This window comes from Macaca nemestrina, chromosome 12 (genome assembly GCF_043159975.1).
Source record: "Macaca nemestrina isolate mMacNem1 chromosome 12, mMacNem.hap1, whole genome shotgun sequence".
In the NCBI taxonomy this organism is placed as follows: Eukaryota; Metazoa; Chordata; class Mammalia; order Primates; family Cercopithecidae; genus Macaca; species Macaca nemestrina.
Window position 1 is genome coordinate 129,713,521 of NC_092136.1, and position 13,741 is coordinate 129,727,261.

General features: G+C 41.1%; 1 protein-coding gene across 23 annotated transcripts in view; it reads right to left on the bottom strand.

Moving 5' to 3' along the window:
• LOC105476188 (zinc finger and BTB domain containing 44) overlaps positions 1-13,741 on the bottom strand; it is a 103,488-nt gene that overhangs the window by 61,224 nt on the left and 28,523 nt on the right. For all 23 annotated transcript variants that reach the window (XR_011611186.1, XR_011611184.1, XR_011611185.1 and 20 more), the window contains one exon: positions 227-1,300. Coding sequence is in view for 20 of the 23 variants with exons in the window: in XM_071075831.1 (XP_070931932.1) it covers positions 227-1,244 (1,018 nt within the window). In the remaining 3 variants the exon portion in view is untranslated. The remainder of the gene's footprint in view (positions 1-226; positions 1,301-13,741) is intronic.

Below are 13,741 nucleotides of genomic sequence, written 5' to 3' on the forward strand. Positions count from 1 at the left end.
GCCTTTGTCCCACCAGATATTATTCAATTATTTTTATTTTCCCTAATGTGCAACTTGTAAAAAATAAATGATAGTACTAATAGCATCTCAAGCAAATCCAGTTATCACGTTTTACTCTTCTTTATATTTCCTGTATGACCGAGCACACAACTTTTTTATCTAACAGGAACTTAAAAACGTTTGAATTGACTTTATAGCACCAAGAAAAACACAGAAGCCATTATACCTATAGAGGAAGACTGTGGACTAATCAGAAGGTCCTCTTGGACTTGCTCACTTCCTGGAACTGTCTGCTGATCACTCAGGGAACTCTGAGATGCACTGACAGGCTGGGACACTTCCTCATGGACCTCCTCGTCACTTAACCTTTCTACTTTGACCCGGACATCTTCTTCGGTACCTAAAGGCAAGGTAGTTTTTGTGCTCTCACAAGTCACATAATCAGCCATTCTTCTACCGGTCTCAGATGGGCCAGGTAATTCTAAAGTCCGGGTATTTTCTGCTTGCTTAACTTTCTCAGGCTGAATCCTTCGATCAATTCCAAAAGGAAAAGTCCAGGGAAAAGCTAAGGAAGAGTCAACTGGTTGGTTTCTATTTTCTGAGTAGGAAGCTGAAGAATTCAATACCTGGGGTGAACTTGTTTGTGTGCTGCACTTTACAGGACTTTCAGGAGACATAACAATGTAGCTTTTGCGCTTTCTCCGGGATTCTCGGCAGACAGGAATCGTTCTTTCTACCACACTGCACTCTGAGGACACGGGAGAAATGCTCCCATCTCGAGAAGTAAAATTGCAGTTAGAATTATTTTCTTGTCCAGCATCTAGACCCTTTTCGGGTTGGCTGTTAGGTGTATTCCATAAAATGCTTGATTTCATGAACTCTGAGCAAGTGCTGGCAACACTGAACATTTGCATATAGCTGGCTGCTGCTAGAACATCAATAATATTTTCTGTGTTAATTGATAGAGTGGCTGTGTAAGCATATTCTAAAAGAGGTATAAAGCCAGTCACTGTAACATGATGCAGATCCAACACATTCTTGTTCTCATCCTCGGCTTGGCCTACAAGTTTGGTGCGAAAGAAATCACTGCAAGCTGCTAGTACCACCTTATGTGCCCGGAAGATTTTGTCCTGGACACGAATAGTGATATCACAAAAATGTCCATCATTTCGCAGCATATTTAGCTTTCCAAGCATTTCCTGGCTGTGGGAAGAGGAGCTATGAGTAAACGTTTTCACACCCATCTTTTACTTCCTCTTCTACAGATGCTCTTCAAGGATGCAAATGAATCAGAAATGTCCTAAAAAATACATAAAATAAAGCATTAATTGATATTTTAGTAGTTTAAATAAAATGTGATTTAGATCATTTTCATGTGGCCACTGCACTAAATTAAAAAGCTGAAAGATGGTAGTGAGAGAGAAACTTCAAGGTAGGAACTGTAAAGAAATATATTCTCCTTATCTGCCTTCCAAACTGTCCAACCAATGAAGTCTGTGAACCAATGTTTTTTTTTTGTTTTGTTTTGTTTTGAGACAGAGTCTCGCTCTGACACCCAGGATGGAGTGCAGAGGAGCGGTCTTGGATCACTGCAACCTCCGCCTTCCAGGTTCAAGTAATTCTCCTGCCTCAGCCTCCCGAGTAGCTGGGATTACAGGCACTCGCCATCATGCCTGGCTAATTTTTGTATTTTTGTAGAGATGGGGTTTCACCATGTTGGCCAGGCTGGTCTTGAACTCTTGACCTCAGGTGATAGGCCCGCCTCGGCCTCTCAAAATGCTGGGATTACAGGCGTGAGCCACCACGTCCGACCTGTGAACCAATGTTTTAATGAGCTGCAGGCTGCAACAGTTTGTGAACAGTGACAACTGCAGAGTGTCTTCTATGTACCAGACAGTATTTGAAATGTTTCACATTTAATAATTAATTGATCATCATCGTATCTCTGTCAGTAGGCATATTATCATTCTTGTTTCTAAATGTGAGCACGCAGCAGGCAATGCCAGTGTAAACACTAAACAATCCATTACATAAGCATCCCTGTTCATGTTTTATGCAGGTAAATGTATAGAGGAAAAGAAAGATGGGAAAAAGGAAAAGGAAAGAAAAAAACCCAAGATTTCAGGATGAATTTTAAAAGGTTGCCAGGTGTGTGGCTCACACCTGTAATCCCAGCACTTAGGGAGGCCAAGGCAGGCGGATTGCTTGAGCTCAGGAGTCTGAGACCAGCCTGGCCAAAATAGCAAAGCCCCGTCTCTACTAAAAGCACATAAAAATTAGCGGGGTGTCGTGGCATGGGCCTCTAGTCCCAGCTATTCAGGACACTGATGTGGAAGGATCATTTGAGGCTGGGAGGTGGAGGTTGCAGTGAGCTGAGATTGCACCACTGCACTCCAGCCTTGGTGACAGAGCAAGATTCTGTCTAAAAAAATAAAAGTCACAGACTATTATAACTTGAGAAGACACAATGATCAATTTGGGACTGTTCCATGTCAAGACTTCTCTGATCCAAAGCAGTCGGGTAAAGCTACTGAAATAATTATCTTGACCATAATTAGTGACAGAAGTTCAAATGTAAACTGAGTGCTCCACATACCCTTCCTGAAGTCAAGTGACCACAATGAGGCACTAGACAGCCAGGGACTGGTGTACACAAATCATCATTTAACATATTTGCTGATTTAGGTCTCACAAAAATGAGATGAAGAGGAAGAAAATGGGAGGGCTATATATGAAGTGTTTTGTTCATTTATTGCATCCCAAGAAACCAGCTTTTAAAGCATGGCCTTCAAGAGTGCTTACTTTGGGATCATGTGGTTGAGGGAAGAAACATGCTTTCAGAGCAAGTGAATTAGTTATAATCCAGGGACCATCTGCATGAACAAAGGTGTGAAGGCAAGAAATTAAACAGCATATTTGGAAGACATGTGCATCAGAGTATTAAAATGAAACCATTTCAATCTTGAATAGGCCCCAAACAATAGATAATGTACTACATTCTCAAATGAGGCACAAGGGCACCTTACACAAGGGGGTAGTGGAAAACTATTTTCAACCTTGAGTTACATCCACCTTCAATCATCTTCCATGTTCAAAGAGTAGATATGAAAAGGATTTTTGCTGAGAGTCACCAGTTTGTTGTGAGCTGTAAACCCCATTCTACTTCTCTGCTTACTTCCCTGCAGGGAAAGGGGCTTCAAGGCACGCTGATCCTTTATCTCAGGTCTATGGAAAATACGTTACAACTGAAAAGACTCTGAAGGGCACGTAAGTCTGATTTAAACAACAGCCAAGGCCAAGAAGTACGCCTACTATCTCCCAACAGTATATAAAGGCAACACAGTGGAGTGGCTGAAAGCACAGACTCCAGAACCACAATGCTGGCTTTGCATGCTGGTGCTATTTTTACCTGTGTGACCTTAGGCAAGTCATTAAACAAACCCTCTGTATCTTAACATATTCAGCGGTATAATAAATATAACACAACACACCTCATAGAGTTCTGAGGATTAAATGATCTAACACGTTAAGCGTTTAGAATAGTAACTAGCAACATAATCAATGCTACAGAAACATTAGTTGCTGCTGCTACTAACATTACTATCAAAGACCTTTTCTTCCTGGACGGGCCAGAAACCACAGCCAGCAAATGAAGAAGAGTGAAAGAAGAACGCTGGGGAGGAGAGAAAGAAAGAGGAGGCAAATCACACCCAACTCTTCAACTGCAGGCCTATAGTAGGCCTGAGGTGGGAAAGGAGGGAAAGCTTTCACTCTAAGTTTATTAGTTCTTGAAAAGATTGTTGGTATTTCCTGAAAGTGATCAGCACAGTTATTAAGACTTACTCTCCAGGAAGCTGGAGGGAGAACTAACTCCACAGAACAAATAAAATGGCTCAAGAATACCTCCTATAAGTCATGCCTGTTCACATATACGGTACGAATTCTGATCTACTTAGAAGTACAGGATGAGAAGAAGGTGATGATGAGGAAATACATTCCATACCATATATTTATCACATGCATTTCCCAATATGTCTGCGGAAACTCAGGCCCAAGATATGCTCCCCAACACAAACTTATACGGACCAATATATTTTGGATACACAGACATACTTCATCTTCTTGCACTTTGCTTTATTAAACTTTGCAGATACTGTCTTTTTTACAAATTGGAAATTTGTGGCAACCCTGCATCAGCAAGTCTACCGGTGCCAGTTTCCACCAGCTTGTGCTCACTTCACGTTTGTGTCACGTTTTGGTAATTCTTGCAGTATTTCAAACTTTTTCATTATAATTATATCTGTTATGGTGATCTGTGATCAGTAATCTTTGATGTTACTACTGTAATTGTTTTGGGGTACCACAAACTGCACCCATGTAAGACAGTGAACTTAATGTTGTGTGCGTTATGACTGATTTACCCACTAGTCAGTCCTCCATCTCTCTCCTCCTCCTCAGGTATCCCTATTCCATGAAAAACAAGGATACTGAAATTAGACCAATTAATAACCCTACAATGGCCTCTAAATGACTATGTGAAAGTAAGAGTTGCACATTTCTCACTTTGTTTTTTTTATGTTTTGAGACAGAATTGTGCTCTGTCACCCAGGCTAGAGTGCAGTGACACAATCTTGGCTCACTGCAACCTCCACGTCCCAGATTCAAGCAATTCTCCTTTCAGCTTCCAGAGTAGCTTAAATTACAGGTGTGCACCACAAACCCCAGTTAATTTTTGTAGTTTTAGTAGAGAGGGGGTTTCACCATGTTGGCCAGCCTGGTCTCGAACTCCTGACCTCAAGTGATCCACCTATCTCACGTTTTTCACTTTAAATGAAATGCTAGAAATTATTAAGTTTAGTGAGGAAGGCATGTTGAGAGCTCAGAGAGCGCCTGAAAGCTAGACCTTTTATATCAAACAGCTAGCCAAGCTGTGATAGCAAAGTACATATTCTTAAAGGAAATTAAAAGTGCTACTCCAGTGCATGCACAAATGATGAGAAAGTAAAACAGCTTTATTGCTGACATGGAGAAAGTTTGCCTGGTGTGGACAGAAGACGATACCAATCACAATACTCCTTTAAATCAAAGCCTAATCCAGGGCAAGGCCATTAACTCTCTTCAATTCTGTGAAGGCTGACAGGGATGAGGAAGCTGCAGAAGAAAAGTTGGAAGCTAGCAGAGGTTGATTCATGAGGTTGAAGGAAAGAAGCCATCTCCATAACATAACAGTGCAAGGTGAAGCCGCAAGTGCTGAGGTTGAAGCTGCAACAAGTTATCCAGAAGAGCTAGCTAAGATCACTGATGAAGGTGGCTACACTAAACAACAGGTTTTCAATGTAGACAACACAGCCTTACACTGGAAAGAGACTTTCACAGCTAGAGAGAAGTCAATGCCTGGCTTCAAAGCTTCAAAGGACAGGATGCCTCTCTTGTAAGTGGCTAATGCAGCTGGTAACTTAACTGGAAGCCAATATTCATTTACTATTCTGAAAATCCTAGACCCCTTAATGATTAGGCTCAATCTATTCTGCCGTGCTCTATAAGTGAAACAACACAGCCTGATGACAGCACATCTATTTACAGCATGGATTACTGCATGTTTTAAAAGCCCACTGTTGAGACCTACTGCTTACAAGATTGCGTTCAGTATATTACTGCTTTCCAACAGTGCATCTCGTCATTGAGGAGCTCTGATAAGGAGGTACATGATTGATGTTGCTTTCACGGCTGCTAATATAACATCCATTCTGCAGCCTATAGATCAGGGAGTCATTTTGATTTTCAAGTCTTATTATTTAAGAAACACATTTCAAAAGGCTAGAGCTGCCACAGATTCTGCTGATGGATCTGCACAAAGCAAAGTGAAAACTTTCTGGAAAAGATTCATCATTCTAGATGCCATTAAGAGTGAGATTCATGGGAGGAGGTCAAAATATCAACATTAACAGGAGCTTGGACGAAACTGATTCCAGCCTTCATGATGACTTCAAGACTTTCTTGGAGGAAGTAACTACAGATATGTTGGAAACTGCAAGAGAACTAGAATTCAAAATGGAGGAGCCTGAATTGCTGCAATCTCATGATAAAACTTGAACAGATAAGGAGTGGATAAGCAAAGACGGTGGTTTCTTGAGATGGAGTCTACTCCTGGTGAAGAAACTAGGAACACTGTTGAAATGACAATAAAGGATTTAGAAAACTACATAAACCTTGTTGATAAAGCAGTGGCAGGGTTTGAGAGGATCAACTCCAATTAAAAAATTTTTAATTAAAACCTTTTTTTTAGCTGGGCACAGTGCCTCACCCTATAATCCCAGTACTTTAGGAGGCTGAGGTGGGTAGATGGCTTGAGCTCAAGAGTTCAAGACCAGCCTGGCGACAGGGTGAAACACCATCTATACAAAAAATACAAAAATTAGCTTGGCGTGGTGTCACATGCCTGTAGTTCCAGCTACTCGGGAGGCTGAGGCTGGAGGATTTCATGAGCTTGGGAAGCAGAGGTTACAGTGAGCTGATACCAAGCCACTGTACACCAGCCTGGGTGACAGAGTGAGACCCTGCCTCTAAAACAAATTCAGAAAAGCTGGCAGAGGTTGGTTGGTTCATGAGGTTGAAGGAAAAAAGCCATCTTCATAACATAAAAGTGCAAGGTAAAGCTGCAAGTGCTAATGTCAAAGCTGCAAGTTATCCAGAAGAGCTAGGTAAGATCCCAATTTTTTTTTAGAGGCAGGGTCTCACTCTGTCACCCAGGCTGGTGTACAGTGGCATGATCATGGCTCACTGTGTAGCCTTGAACTCCTAGGGTCAAGCAATCCTCTTGTCTTAGCCACTCAAGTATCTAGGACTACGGGGTGTACCACCACGCCTGGCTAATTTTTACTTTTTTTTTTTTTGGGTAGAGATGGGGGTGTCCCTATGTTGCCCAGGTTGGTCTCGAACTCCTGGCCTCAGCATCCCAAAGTGCTGAGATTACAGGTTTGAACTACTACACCCAGCAATCAACTAATTTTGAAAGAAGTTCTTCTGAAAGTAACATGCTATCAAACAGCATCACACGCTGTAGAGAAATCCTCATGAAGGCTGGGCACAGTGGCTCACTTTGGCACTTTGGGAGGCCCAGGAAGGGGGACTGCCTGAGGTCAGGAGTTCGAGACCAACCTGGACAACATGGTGAAACCCCATTTCTACCAAAAATACAAAAAATTAGCCGGGTGTGGTGGCAGGCACCTATAATCCCAGTTACTCGGGAGGCTGAGGCAGAATTGCTTGAACCTAGGAGGTAGAGGTTGCAGTGGGCCAAGATCATGCCATGCACTCCAGTCTGGGTGACAAAGTGAGACTCTGTCTTAAAAAAAAAAAAAAAAAAAAAAAGGAATCCTCATGAAAGAAAGATCCAGGAGGTTGGATGCAGGGGTTCATGACTAATCCCAGCACTTTGGGAGGCTGAGGCAGGAAGACTATTTGAGCCCCAGGAGCTCAATGCAATGGAGTGAGACCCACCTCTAATTAAAACAAAAACAAAAACAAAAAACCAGGGGGTAGAGCAGGGTAGGGGAAGAAAGATTCAACCCATGTGTCAAACTTCATCACTGTCTTATTAAACAACTGCCACATCTCCAATCTTCAGTGACCACCATCCAGATCAGTGGCAGCCATCAACATCAAGGCAAGACCTTCCACCAACAAAAAGATTATGACTTGCTGAAAGCTCAGATAATTGCTAGAATTTTTCAGCAATAAAGTATTTTTTAAATATTTGAAAAATCTGTCAAGTATAGTGGCACACAGCTGTAATCCCAGCTACTCAGGAGGTTAAGGTGGGAAGATCCCTTGACTCCAACCTGGGCAACACAGCAAGACCCTGTCTCAAATTTTATTTTATTTTGAGACAGTCTCACTCTGTCACCCAGGCTGGAGTATGGTGGCACAGTCTTGGCTCACTGCAACCTCTGCCTCCTGGGTTCAAGCAATTCTCCTGCTTCAGCCTCCCGAGTAGTTGGGAATACAGGCACCAGACCCTACGCCTGGCTAATATTTTATACTTTTAGTAGAGATGCGGTTTCACCATGTTGGCCAGGCTGGTCTCGAACTCCTGACCTCAAGTGATCCACCTCACTAGCCTCCCAAAGCGCTGGGATTACAGGGGTGAGCCACCACTCCCGGCCTCAAATTTTAAAAAAGAGAGAATAAAAAAGAAAAAGTCATATATCATACTAGACAGTTCAGAAACCACAACATATAACCTGAAGTTTTTATAAGTTAGATAAGTCTCTTTAAAAAAAATCTCGCCAGGCACAGTGGCTCATGCCTGTAATCCCAGCACTTTGGGAGGCCAAAGCAGGTGGATCACCTGAGGTCAGGAGTTCGAGACCAGCCTGGCCAACATGGTGAAACCCCAACTCTACTAAAAATACAAAAAAAATTAGCTGGGTGTAGGGGTGGGTGCTTGTAATCCCAGCTACTCAGGAGGCTGAGGCAGGAGAATAGCTTGAACCTGTGAGGCGGAGATTGCGGTGAGCCAAGATCACACTACTGTACTCCAGCCTAGTGTCAGAGTGAGACTCCGTCTCAAAAAAAAAAAAAAAAAAAAAAAGTGTATGAAGATTCTGATTTCTCCACATCCTCACCAACACTTGTTATTATCCAACTTTGATTCTAGCCATCCTAGTGGATGTGAAGTGGTATGTCACTGTAGTTTTAATTTACACTTCCCTGATAACTAACAATATTGAGCATCTTTATGTGCTTACTGGACATTTGTATATCTTCCTTGGGGTCCACCTGGAGCTCTGCCCATTGGGTTGTCTTTTTGTTACTGAGTTGTCAGAGTTCTTTATATATACTAGATGTGAGTTGCTTATTAAAGAAATGGTTTGCAAATGTTTTCTCTCATTCTGTGGGTTGTCTTTTATGATGGTGTCCTTTGAAGCACAGAAGGTTTTAATTTTTATGAAGTTCAGTGTTTTTCTTTTGCTGTTCATGCTTTTGGTATCACATCTACAAATTCCTTGCCAAATACAAAGTCATGAAGATTTACTAATATGTTTTTTTTTCAAGGAGTTTTAAAGTTTCAGGTCTTTAATCCATTTTGAGTTATTTTTTGTATATGGTCCCACCTCGTTCTTTTGCATGTAGCTATCCAGTTGTCCCAGCACCATCTGTTAAAAAGTGTATTCTTTTACCACTGAAAGATCTTGGCATCCTTGTTGGAAATCAGTTGAACACAAATGGGTTTATATCTGGACTCTCTATTCCACTGATTTATATGTCCTTGTGCCAGTACCACAATGCTTTAATTACTGTTGTTTTGCAGTAAATTTTGAAGTCAAGAAGCTGAGTACTCCTATTTTGTCCTTTTTCAGTACTATTTTGGCTATTCTGGGTCCCCTGCAACTCCATATTAATTTCAGAATCAGACTGTCAATCTTTACAAAGTCAGCTAGGATTCTGATGGGAACTGCATTGAATTTATAGATTAGTTTGGAGAATACTGCTATCTTTACAACGTTGAATCTTCTGATCCGTGAACATGGGGTGTTTTTCCACTTATTTAGTCTATAATTTCTTTCAGCAATGTTTTAAGTTTTCAGAGTATGAGTTTTTCTTTGTTAATTTATTCTTTTGACATCACCATGAAAAAAATCATTTTCTTAATTTTTTCTTTTTTTCAGCCAAGAGTCTCACTCTGCTGCCCAGGCTGGAGTGCACTGGTATGATCATGGCTCACTGAAGCCTTGATCTGCTGGGCTCAACTGATCTCTGCCCCTCAGTCTCCTGAGTAGCTGGGACTACGGGCATGGGCCACCAACAAGCCTGGCTAATTTTTGTATTTTCTGTAGAGATGGGGTTTTGACACATTGCCCAGGCTGGTTTCAAACTCCTGGGCTCAAGCAATCCACCCACCTCGACCTCCCAAACTGCTAGGATTACAGGCATGAGCCACTGAATCCAGCCTGTTTTCTTAATTTAATGCTTCACTGCAAATGCATAATAAGACAACTGATGTTTGTATATTGGTTTTATATTCTGCAACCTTGTTCAACTTATTAGTCCTATACTCTTTTTTTTTTTTTTTTTGGAGACGGAGTCTCGTTCTGTTGCCTAGGCTGGAGTGCAGTGGCCGAATCTCGGCTCACTGCAAGCTCCGCCTCCCAGGTTCACGCCATTCTCCTGCCTCAGCCTCCCTTGTAGCTGGGACAACAGGCGCCCGCCACCACACCCAGCTAATTTTTTTGTGTTTTTAGTAGAGATGGGGTTTCACCGTGTTAGCCAGGATGATCTCTATCTTCTGACCTCACAATCTGCCCACCTCAGCCTCCCAAAGTGCTGGGATTACAAGCGTGAGCCACCGAGCCCGGCAGTCCTATACTTTTTAAACGAATTCCTTATGATTTTCTATAAACAGGTTGCATATCCCTTATCCAAAATGCTTGGGGGCCAGCCGTGGTACTTTACAAAAGTATGTGGCAATTAAGCTATAGAAGTCCAATTCCTAAAGCTCTTACTTTACTTCACAACTGATCAAGTGATAGTAATTACCAAACCTCTGCTAAGATCTCTTTTAAGGACCCTGAATGAAGCCGGTCAAGAACAGGGCTTTAGCCCGAGTGCAGTGGCTTATGCTTGTAATGCCAGCACTTTGGGAAGCTAAGGCGGGCAGATGGCTTGAGCTCAGGAATTTAAGACCAGCCTGAACAATATGGTAAAAATCCATCTCTACAAAGAAATACAAAAATTAGCCAGGTATGGTAGTGTGTGCTTGTAGTCCCAGCTACTTGGGGGACTGAGGCAGAAGGATTGCTTGAGCCTGGGAGGTCGAGGCTGCAGTGAGCCCAGACTGAGCCACTGCATTCCAGCCTAGGTCAAACAGTGAGACCCTGTCTCAAAATAATAATAATAATAATGAAATAATAAGAATAAGGCTTCAGATAGCAGCTCTATAAATTACCAGTTTTTGGAGATACAGAGAGTTATAGAAAATTTCTGCTGTGATATAGTCAATACTACATTAAGTGTCTCTAGGGGAACCACATGCCAGACTATGGAGTGTGACTCTGGGACTGGTATTATCTCATACTACAACTATTACTACTAATGGCTTAACTGTTATGTTAGAGACTAAAAAAAATAAAGGATGAATGAACACATTGAAAAAGAGGCAATATTTTAAAACACTCAAACAGAATGAAAAAATTTGAATTTTAGAGCTTAAAGGGCAAATAATTTTATGGCTCAGGAAATGTAGTTTAGCTCAACAAGTGCCAGTGGGAGCCAATGAGGGTTCTTCCTTTCCGAAGTATGGAGCAAAGCCATGTCCTTTGAGTTTGAACTGGTGGAGCCAAGAGTTCCTCACTAGTCTCTTTACTAAGCAGTTTTTGGTTTTCACAAAAATCTTTGCTTTTTAATTTCTTCTCTGTATTTTTCATTCTTTAGTATTTCCTCCACAGTAGGTGGAGTCATTCTTGCCTTTTTTTTTTTTTTTTTTTTGGTGAGACGGAGTTTCACTCTTGTTAGCCAGGCTGGAGTGCTGTGGTGCAATCTCAGCTCACTGCAACCTCCGCTTCCCAGGTTCAAGTGATTCTCCTGCCTCAGTCTCCTGAGTAGCTGGGACTACAAGCATGTACCACCATGGCTGGCTAATTTTTCTATCTTTAGTACAGACAGGGTTTCACCATGTTGGCCAGGTTGGTCTCGAACTCCTGACCTCAGGTGATCTGCCTGCTTCGGCCTCTCAAAGTGCTAGGATTACAGGCATGAGCTACTACACCCAGCCTGTTTCTTGTTCTTTTGATCCAAGCTTCCCATTTTGTTGGACTATCCCCTACTTCACAGTCTTTTTTATTTGTTGCTTCTACAGTTCTTTTCTCTTGAATAGTTTGTCCTCACCTCTCCAGTTCTTGTACTCTGGGATAGACTAGTATTTGTTCCCAAACCAGTTCATGCCCACATGCTCCTTCACTTCTTTTGACAGTGATCTCCACAAGGCACAGAACAAATCCTGAGAGCAACCCATGCTGTCCACCCTGCTCTCAGCATTGCTAGCAGCCAGTCTGCAGCAGGGGGTAATGCTCCAGCCACTGATCCAGCCCCCCTGTAAGTGTATTCTTTTTAGTGATTTGATAATAGTGTAGGAATAATTGTTTCTATAAAAGAACAACTGTTCTTATTAGAATGAAAATCTTACTACTTCTAAAACTCATATTCGATCTGTTCAAACCAGTAAATCAACTATTCCAAAAGTGACAAACTACACAACTAAAAAGATTGATGTGGAAACATGTTATGACTCATTACAGTAAATTCCTTTCTAAATTATCAGACTGAGAGGAAATCAGGTAAATTCTGTAACAAAATGATCTTTAAAACAATGAAAAAATTACCAATGGGCCAGAATATTAAAAGCTGAGTCCTTAGCTTTAGTTATTTGCTGCCTTGACAGACATTAGCCTATTCTGATTATCTGAATATCCCAGAAAAATACACACTTGTCGACCTGTAAATGTATTTTTAAAATTACAATAAACTTTAAAAAATCTATTAATTTGAATATTCTCTGAAACTTACTACCTGAAAATTTCCCAATAAAGTATACCTCACACCATAACTACTCAATTCCTATTAAGGTTTCTAATAATAGATCTGCCACAGACACTCTCGGTATCCCTGTCCCTACAGAAGATCGCCACAAGGATAAATACATTTGAATCTTTTGACACATTACTAAGCATTAATTAAAAGAATTACAGTCTTTTCAAATTACCCAAAACTCAGTAACAGATTTCTTCACCTCATGCATAATTAGGCTTTATTCAAGTATTTCACATTCAATTCAATTATCAATGAATATATTAATATTGCCTGGAGACAGCATGTACACTAGGAAGAGCAACAGCTTTTTAGTTCAGACAGACCTGCACGTTAATCATGGTTATACAATTGTAGTGGCTGGATGACCTTAAACAAGGGAGCTTTCTGAGGACTGTGATACAGATTAAATGAGACGAGTCTGTGTGAAGTGCCTAGTGCCTAGCACAGACTGTTTACATAAGAATATGGTGATTAACAGATAAACTATCATTATTGACAGATCTCTGACTCTATCACCTTCGACTAAAATCTCAGTAATATCCTTCTGAATGTCAATTCTGGGCTTCTACTGTCCAGCAAGAGTGCCAGACAATTCCATCTGAATGTGTTCGCCATTTTGCAAATTCAATGTCTGAAAACAAATTCAAATTATTTCCCAACTAACATACCACTAAAGAATTTCTTAATCTGTTAATCATGGATACCTACAATTGCTCAGGCACCCATAGCTTAAAATCTAGTACTAATTTTTGATTCTCCACGCCCCATCCCTCACCTCCCATCAAAACTGGGTATGATCTCTCAGGCACTCTCCCTTCACAGCCAAGTTTATAAAAATTACAGATACTCCCCACTGATAAATATTTATCATAAATCAAAGTCACTTCCCAGAGCAAGAGTGTTAATTATGCTCATTACCAAGAGATGATGATAATGGTCTTGTGTGGTCATGTAAGTCTTAGCTCTCTAGTCTTCATTAGTTTTTTCTCTGTGCTTAGTTTTGAGGTATGAATATTATTAAATCCAGCATGTTCGATAAGCACAAAAACAGTAAGAATGGTGAAAGTATTAACAAAGAGAGATGTTGGAAATAAAATGCAGAGATATATTAATAAATAATGAGAAAGCTGCTGCTCCCATAAATGGGATCAAT